General features: G+C 42.4%; 1 protein-coding gene across 1 annotated transcript; it reads right to left on the bottom strand.

The window, feature by feature from the left end:
• Nucleotides 1-445: 445 nt before the first annotated feature.
• On the bottom strand, nucleotides 446-9071 carry LOC107571938 (guanylate-binding protein 2-like). The gene is made up of 6 exons (XM_016258325.1): nucleotides 9066-9071; nucleotides 8894-9003; nucleotides 3391-3581; nucleotides 1582-1824; nucleotides 1198-1482; nucleotides 446-1091 (listed from the first exon to the last, which is right to left on the bottom strand). Exons 1-6 carry the CDS (start codon nucleotides 9069-9071, stop codon nucleotides 730-732), a joined length of 1197 nt encoding a protein of 398 aa, XP_016113811.1. The 3' UTR covers nucleotides 446-729.
• Nucleotides 9072-9434: the final 363 nt, after the last annotated feature.

Genomic DNA, 9434 nt, shown 5'->3' with positions numbered 1-9434 from the left:
TATTACATCTTTTAAAAATGGGCATTATAGGTCACATTTAATATTGCAGTTATAATAGGTTATTCACATCCTGAAAATCCAAACTGTTAACCATTTCAGATCTGTGGCCAACAAACAAAATGCGGGTTTTTTGAGTCATTGTTTGAGTCACGATCTCCCTTGATGTCATTAACTTTATTTGTGTAGTTCAGTGGAGTATGCAGACGTCAGATTCAGTGAAAAGATGAACAATGAAAATGAGAATCTTAATGTGTAATTGACTCATTATCCATCTCAATTCACCCTTCCCCGGGAGTTTGATTGACAGGGGATCTGACTAATGCAGAATGAGCCATTTTGTCTGCCAAACGAACCAGAAAGGAGAGTAGATTAACTTCAGTGGACTTGAACTTGAAAATGGTGTGTATTGTCTCTCTGTGGTTGAAATGAGATACAAAATACCTTCTGATGTTCATTCATGTTTATTTTGTGCTATAACTAGTAATAAAGGAACATGTGCTGCTTGATCTGAGACGCTACAGCGATACGTCACAACACATTAAAGAGCCACAAACCGGTAACTAAGGGGGCAGGTCTTAGCGAAGGGTCAATTACATATCTGAATAATGATAGCACTCAGTTTAATTGTAGTTTAACTGTATATGGAAACAATACTGTTATATGTAGAGGTACAAACTCATTTTACAGTAAGTAAATTGCATTGTACAATTACATGCCTCTTAATGCATTTCACATGATGCAACATCTACCCGAAGGGCGCGCACTCATCTGCTGCTGTAAAGCCTTCATCTGTTCACGGTGCTGCTGCATCATCATAGCCATAGACTCCTCCTGTCTCTTGCTGGAGTTCTCCAACAGCTCTGCAAACTCTCGAGCTCTATTACTCTCGGCTTCAGCGTTCTGTCTCTTGAACACTTCCATCTCCTGGCTCATCCTCTCAGCCTTCTCCTGAAAGCCCTTCTTCAGCAGAACGGCCTGCTCCCTCAGTTTGCTGTCCATGGCACGATTGGCCTCCTCTCTCTGAAGCCTCATCTCCTCATCCATCTTCTCCTTCATCTGTCTCATCCTATCTTCATTAATCTGTCTTTCTGCTTAAATAAGATGGAATCAGGGAGAATGTCCAGATCTCATTCACTACTCTGAAAGAACATCTCTCTATCAGTAAGCTCAAAGCACCTCCTCAGCAAGATATCCAGCCTACCTCTAGAGATTTCAGGTGCTTCCCGTCAGTGTCCCTGAAAGATCGAGTCATGAAGGTTTGTGTTGCCATGCTGCTGAGACGTTGGTGTTCCGAGGAGACAACCTTTAATTCCAGAGGGAAGGAGTTCTTCAGCTTCTCCATTCCACTCTGGTACACCTCAAGCCCTTCCTTCACCGCAGCTTGATTCTCAATCATTGCCATGGCGATCACAGCATTCTCCAGACACGGCACAGCCCCACTAGAGATGGTGTCTACGTACGTTTTTGCTAGATGACCCAAAACTTTTTAAAAAGTAGGAAAGAAGTCAAACAAAATGATTGAGCAATAGAAATTCCACTGAAAGCACATATGCAAGCTCTTCAAATGTCCTTCTGAATCACCTCTGCCAGTGACTGTGTATCCATCCTTCAGCTTCTTCACATCACTCTTGTCAAAGACAAACTTGCAGAAACGTCCTGTAACCTCCAGGAACTCAGTGGAAAGGTCAGCAGGATCCAATCTCTCCAGACGAGACACGTTCTCCGGGGCGGTTGGAAACGGGAACGTGAAGCACGTCCTGGAGGGGAAGAATTTTTGGATGCACTCCCTGGGAAGGTTGTACTCCATCACTTTTTTTGATGTTCCTAGAAGAGATTAACACAAGCTGTAGCTTTTCTCAGTTCTAGAGTTTTGTAAAGTAAAAAAAAGTGTGTCTGTCCTTTGAGCAGAGTGTAGCTGATCCAGCTACTCTTCTGGGCCACATTGTCACTGGACATTTTTTTTCTCCACTTTGAACCCTTTCCATCCACAGTGTATTATAAATGTATGCTATTATCTAGGTATCCAGTCCTGCACCTGGAGGGCCAGTGTTCTGCAGAGATTAGCTCCAACCCCAATTAAACACATCTGCACCATCTAATCAAGGTCTTACTAGGCACACTAGAATCTTCCAGACAGGTGTGTTGAGGCAAGTTGGAGCTAAACTCTGCAAGACAGTGGGCCTCCAGGAGTTTTGGCACCCCTGATCTAGAGCCGTGGTACCACCGCTCTGCATATTTTGCATGTCTCTCTTATTGAACACACCTAATTCAGATAACCAGCTCATTGTAAGATAGCTTAATAAATGAACTGTGTTCTGATTGACATGGTCCCTACACAGTGTTGATTGCTCCCTACTCCCTGAGCATGGGAAATCCACTGAAGTTTACTAAACTTCAGAACAATCATTCACGGATTTGCGCTACGCCGCAGTCTGCAGTGTCCTCACACAGACAAAACTTACTAGAGAAGTGACATAATATACACCTGTATATACATCTCACAAACTTTAACGCCCTTTAAATGGAATATATGCGCTCCCTTCCAACGGGAATCTTGGCAAAATATCCTGGGATATCCACTTTACAAAGCACTTATGGTCGAATAGAACAAATATCTGAAGTGTAAGAGATACATACAAAATGTGCAGAGCAGGGGGTCGCAAGGACTGGAATTGAGAACGACTGATCTAGAGTTGGAACAGGGAGAACACAATCTGCTGTGGATGAACAACACTGGTTCAGGGAGTAGATATGTTGACTGGGAGAGAGAGGATTCCCAGCTTAAATCCCAGTTTCACCTAACCAATCGATGAAGTGTCCTTGGGCAAGACACCGAACATCACATACTCCTGATCTAATCCAGATAAAAATTATCCAGTTAAATGTATTTCTGACAAAAAACATAGATGGCTAACAATGTTCTGTTTCTAAACAATGATGAGACTGAAGTTATGCTTCTCAGCTTACCTCACCAGCTCCATAAAACTGGCTCAGTACCTCTAACTATTGATGGCTCTGTACTAGAGTTTCAAATAAAACTGAATCTTGGGGTGATCTTGGGTTCTTTTTTGACATTTCACCCCCATGTGAAACAGTTAAGACTTAACGTATTTAACTTTAGACATATTGCAAAGTTGCATCCTATGCTATCATTTTCAGTAGCAGAAAAACTGATTTGAAACTGATATTTGTCTTTTTTTAGATAAGTCAATTTAAACAAAATGCAGTACACCCAAAACTTGGATCTTAAATAGAACCAGAATAAGTGATGTAAGTGTAAGAAAGATCTGTTGATAAACCATTAAGTTTGGAAAAACTCATTACAAGAGCTCATTGTGATAGTGATTGTGAGGGCTCTTAAAATAATATTTGGTACCATACTTAAATTACCATGTTTCAGCTTCAGAGCAAACTCTAGATAATCATTCTCTGTTGCATCTTTGCCATCAATCTTTCGCTCCAGAGTGAAGTCCCTCACTGCCCAGATGAAACTAGGGAAGAACTTCACAAACTCATTTGAATCATCAACATCCTCGTCTGATGATTTGACCTTGATGCACTCTGTTAGTTCAGTAACATATCTGACAGTTTGTTTAGGTATGAACACAAAGTGACTGTCCAACATGATTCCATTAGTATTTGTATGTATTTTACAATAAGTGTGGTTCTACCATGTACATTTACATAGACAATAAAATGTATAATATTGATTTAACAGCATCTAAAGCATCATTTATGAATAAATAACTTTACAGATGTACACATTTACAAATATTTATGAATGGAAGTGCCTTATGGAATGTATTGGTTGATTCTGTCGTATTTATGATCAGTGAGATTATGTTTTCAATTGTATTTAACGCAGTTGAGTCATTTATTAATTATAACATTTTATTCTGTTCTTTGTGACTTCTGGTGCCAATTTTACATAATTATGTATTATGAAAGTATTACATAATTTTAAACAAGACCACCTTGAAATCCTACAATGAATAGAATTTCTGCAATTATTTAAACATTTAATTGTTTTATTTATATAAAACTGTTGTATATTTGTATTGTTTTATTTGTTTCATTGTTTTTGCACAAAAATTGAATTTAACGTCGCTTGGGTAGTTTTCAAAATTTGACAACAGGTTTGCTTTGCTGTAAATGATAAATAGGCAACTGACTTTACAATTCGCATGACCCATGAAATTATGACTGTGCCATTATGTCCTCGCTATTTACCTTGTGAGTTCACACAAGTGACCATGGTTGTGTCTCTGGTCCTGATAATGCTCTTGCAGCTGAACGCATTGCAGACAACTATAATAATGCTGTCTTTTAAACAGCTGCGATGTTAACACGCTTACATATCTGGTGCATATGTTAATATCAGACAATAATGCAATACTAAAACCAAGCTTGCCAAGCACTGTTATAAAGATGGAGGAGAGGTTCACCAGGGAAATGCAAGGGCAGCGTGGCAGAGGCTCAACGCGATGATGGAGAAAGCTCAGGTATCAGTTCAAGAACAGTGTCCACACTCAGTTAATGGTTTTAAATCTAGTAGCATCATTGTAAATACTGGGGTCCCACAAGGCTGTGTCTTGTCACCTATTTTGTTTTTCAAATACACAAATTGCGTATTACATAGGTCTATGCCCACAGGGCCTGGCTGGGCTCAGCCCGAAACTATGGCTCACCACCTGCCGGAGAGGCCGTAGGGGGCCGGTACGTTGTGATTTGGGCGGTGGTCGGGGCCGAGTGCCCGGTTGACCCAAACCTCGAGTGCCAACTCTGGTTTTTGGGACTTGGAATGTTACCTCACTGGAGGGGAAGGAGCCTGAGCTGGTACAGGAGGTTGAGAGATACCATCTAGATATAGTCGGGCTCACTTCCACTCACAGTTTGGGTTCTGGAACCATTCTTCTCGACTCTCCACTATTCTGGTGTTGCCAGAGCTGTTTGGAGCTGCGGCCGTAAAGTCTCTGGTGCCTGTCGTGGCAGCAATCCCCGAAAACAGTGGTGGGCACCGGAGGTAAGGGATGCTGTCAAGCTGAAGAAGGAGTTCTATCCGGTCTGGCTGACCCATGGGACTCCTGAAGTCGCTGGCGGGTACCGGCAGGCCCAGCAGAACGCGGCTCTGGCAGTCGCCGTGGTAAAAACTCGGCCTGGGAGGAGTTCGGTGAGGCCATGGAGGAAGAGGCTTCAAAGAGATTCTGGCAAACCGTCCGGCGGCTCAGAAGGGGGAAGCAGTGTTCTGTGGTGTGTAGTGCGTTCTGTGGTGGAAGTGGTGCGTTGCTGACTTCAACTGAGGATGTCATCGGGTGGTGAAAAGAGTACTTTGAGGATCTCCTCAATCCCTCCAACACTCCCTCCGTAAAGGAAGCTGAGGCTGGGGACTCGGGGGGCTCGTCCATCACTCTGGCTGAAGTTGCAGAGGTAGTCAAAAAAACTCTGTGGTGGCAAGGCTCCGGGGGTGGATGAGGTCCGCCCCGAGTTTCTCAAGTCTCTGGATGTTGTGGGGCTGTCTTGGCTGACACACCTCTGCGGCATTGCGTGGAGTTCGGGAACAGTGCCTTTGGACTGACAGACCGGGGTGGTGGTCCCTCTTTTTAAGAAAGGGGACCGGAGGGTGTGTTCCAACTAAAGGGGGATCACACTCCTCAGCCTCCCTGGAAAAGTCTATGCCAGGTTACTGGAGAGGAGAATCCGACCAGTAGTTGAACCTCGGATTCAGGAGGAGCAAAGCGGTTTTCGCCCTGGCCCTGGAGCACTGGACCAGCTCTATACCCTCACTAGGGTGTTGGAGGGTTCATGGGAGTTTGCCTATTTGGGAGTTTGCCCCTCGTGGCATCCTGTGGGAAGTACTTCGGGATTATGGGGTTCAGGGCTTGTTGTTACGGGCTGTTCGTTCCCTGTATGGCCAGAGCAGGAGCTTGGTTTGCATTGCCGGCAGTAAGTCAGACCTGTTTCCGATGCATGTCGGACTCCGCCAGGGCTGCCCTTTGTCACCGATTCTGTTCATTATTTTCATGGACAGAATTTCTAGGCGCAGCCAGGGAGCGGAGGGTGTCTATTTTGGTGGCTGCAAGATATCGTCTCTGCTTTTTGTGGATGATGTGGTCCTGTTGGCATCATCAAATCAAGACTTGCAGCGTGCACAGGAGATGTGCCAAGTGCGAAGTGGCGGGGATGAGAATCAGCACTTCCAAATCTGAAGCCATGGTTCTCAGTCGGAAAAAAGTGGATTGCCCCCTCCAGGTTGGGGGGAGGGGGGGAGCTGCTCCCTCAAGTGGAGGAGTTTAAGTATCTCGGGTCTTGGTCATGAGTGAGGGAAAAATGGAGCGGCAGGTTGACAGACGGATTGGTGCTGCGTCCGCAGTAATGTGGTCATTGTACCGGTCTATTTTGGTGAAGAAGGAGCTTAGTCTTAAGGCGAAGCTCTCAATTTACCAGTCGATCTACATTCCTACCCTCACCTATGGTCATAAACTCTGGATCATGCCCGAAAGAATGAGATCGCGGATACAAGCAGCAGAAATTAGTTTCCTCCGCAGAGTGACTGGGCGCACCCTTAGGGATAGGGTGAGGAGTTCAGTCACCCGGGAGGAGCTCAGAGTAGAGCCGCTGCTCCTCCGCATTAAGAGGAACCAGTTGAGGTGGCTTTGGATGCCTTTCGGATGCCTCCTCGACGCCTCCTGGGTGAGGTGTTCCGGGCATGTCCCACTGGGAGGAGGCCTCGGGGCAGACCCAGGACACGTTGGAGAGACTATGTCTCCCAGCTGGCCTGGGAATGCCTTGGGGTTGCCCCAGAGGAGCTGGATGAGGTGTGTGGGGAGAGGGAAGTCTGGGGGAATCTGCTCAGACAACTGCCCCCGCGACCCGGCTTCGGATAAGCGGAGGTAGATGAGATGAGATGAGACAAATTACATATAATGCCAATGGTTATCCACTTTTGAAAAATATTATTGAAATATTCTTGGTTGCCTGTATGATGGATCAGCAATCTCTGTTTAAATGCAGGCAGTATGACACTGTGGTCCTCTAGTTCCAGGAAATCTCTTTGGAAATGAAAATATACATAGAGAACCCTTTACCTAGATATCGTACTATAGAGACAAATACAAAAAATGCCCAAACCAATTTAAGGGCAATAATTTAATTGATATTCAACAAATACAAAATATATATAAGACAGATAAAAAAATGAAAAACCTTGGCTTAATGAATATTAGATCCCTTTCTACGAAAGTGCTTTTTGTAAATGATACGATCACGGATCATAACCTAGATATGCTCTGTTTGACAGAAACCTGTCTAAAACCAGGTGATTGCATTACTTGAAACGATTTTACCCCTCAAGATTACTGATATGAGCTGCGTCCAAATAGTAAAGGGGAAGGTGTTGCTACAATTTATGGCAATATTTTCCATATTTGTCAAAGGTCTGATTTCAAGTTCAATTCATTTGAAGTGATGGATATTATATTACACTAGATGATATTATATGACGCACCATGTAGATAATAAAAAAGATGCATTGGGATAAGCATTTATAGACATTCTAAACTCTTTTTAATAACTAAATTAAATAACTCTAAACTCTAGATTTAATTCTGCAGCAGAGCATTGATATCTCAGCTCATTCTCTAGTCTTGTGCTTAATCCATATAGCTAAAAACTCAACTCCTTGTTACAAATATGGTAGAACCATCACTTCTATGACAAAAGACTTTGTAAATAATATTCCTGATTTGTCTCCTCAGCATGAAACTATGAACTCTCTCTTTTCTAGCACTTTAGACGGTTGCTCCGTTACGCTTAAAAAAGATTAAGAAAACATTCCAACACATTGGTATAACAAGCACACTCATGTCCTAAAGAGAGCAGCCTGGAAAATGGTGAAAACAAGTAAACAAAACTAGAAGCATTTCATATTGCATGGAGGGAAAGTACTTCCTCCTACAGAAAAGCCTAAAAAACTGCTAGATCTGCTTACTTTTCATCTCTTTTAGAAGAAAACAAACACAACCCCAGGCATTTATTCAAAACAGTGGCTAAATTAACAAAAAATAAACCATCAGCAGGTGCAGACATTTCCCAACTGATGCTATCACTGTCAGATAATGATACTATTGCATCAGATAATCCTCTATAGATCCCCTGAGGAACAATTCCACTCATTCTCTAATATAGGAAAGGAAGAATTGTATAAACTTGTTAAATCATCAAAATCAACAACATGTATGTTAGACTCAATATTATCTAAGCTATTAGATAATATTGTGCTGCACACACTCTGTCCTGGTGCCGCATGTCGACACAACTCAGGAAATACGGCTCTTATTAAACTGCTGTCATTCTTAAAGAACCGGTACTGGTAAAAAGAGGAATCATACTGTTTTTAAAAGCAGGGTATTGCGATACCTTTTTAGTACCAGTATATCGTGCAACACTACTCTATACATCACTCTATACTGTTGTACAGCACCAGACAGCACTTCAAATTAAACTTCGTTTGGACTACTTTGGTACTGCTTGTTGTCACTTTTGAAATAAGTTATTGTGATTACACTTGCCTGTCTATCATGTTTTTTCTTTATATTGTGTATACTTTAAATAAATTGTTAGGTTTAGAGATAGAAGAGGGTTTAGCTGCCAAAAACTGCATAATGGAATATTGCAATTAAAATTAATTAACTTCTGCCAGTCATGTTTTTACACTGTAGTACATGTAACTATATAAATATATTTTTGATATAAAGCATTCACAAAGCAAGCACATTTGCACGTTTTTCATGTGTGAAATGGTGGTAAACATCTGAACAATCTCTTTCTTTTGCAAATAAACAAATAAATAAATGAATTAATTAATTAAAATCTAGATAAATGTTCAGAAGGATACTGCAGCTCCTCTACAGCCCTGTTGTCGATCGTCCCTCGACTGTTGTAGACCAGAGTGCTGCTCAGTAACACAGCCAGACAGAAGATGTTTGTGTCATGCTTCGAGTCCCCCTAAGATGCAGAACCACATTTGTGAAGTTAGAATAATAAACTGGAAATAGCCTTGAATTTGCATTCATATTCAACTCGATGAAAGGTACTCACACAGCTATAACATTTAGTGCTCCATTTAAGCAGGTCGAGATGTCCCGGCCTGGACTTTACAGCAAACTAGCAAGCTAGCACTAGACTGAATACATCTGTCCATTCTCAAAAGCCAACAACATGCTGAATGCACAACCAAAAAAAAAAAAGGCACTTGGAAAATAAATCTAGATAAATGTTCAGAAGGATACTGCAGCTCCTCTACAGCCCTGTTGTCGATCGTCCCTCGACTGTTGTAGACCAGAGTGCTGCTCAGTAACACAGCCAGACAGAAGATGTTTGTGTCATGCTTCGAGTCCCCCTAAGATGCAGAACCACATTTGTGAAGTTAGAATAAT

This window comes from Sinocyclocheilus grahami, unplaced genomic scaffold (assembly GCF_001515645.1).
Source record: "Sinocyclocheilus grahami isolate Dianchi unplaced genomic scaffold, SAMN03320097.WGS_v1.1 scaffold1672.1, whole genome shotgun sequence".
Lineage (NCBI taxonomy): Eukaryota > Metazoa > Chordata > Actinopteri > Cypriniformes > Cyprinidae > Sinocyclocheilus > Sinocyclocheilus grahami.
The sequence above is the reverse complement of the archived record's forward strand: the minus strand, read 5'-3'. Positions and strand labels throughout refer to the sequence as shown.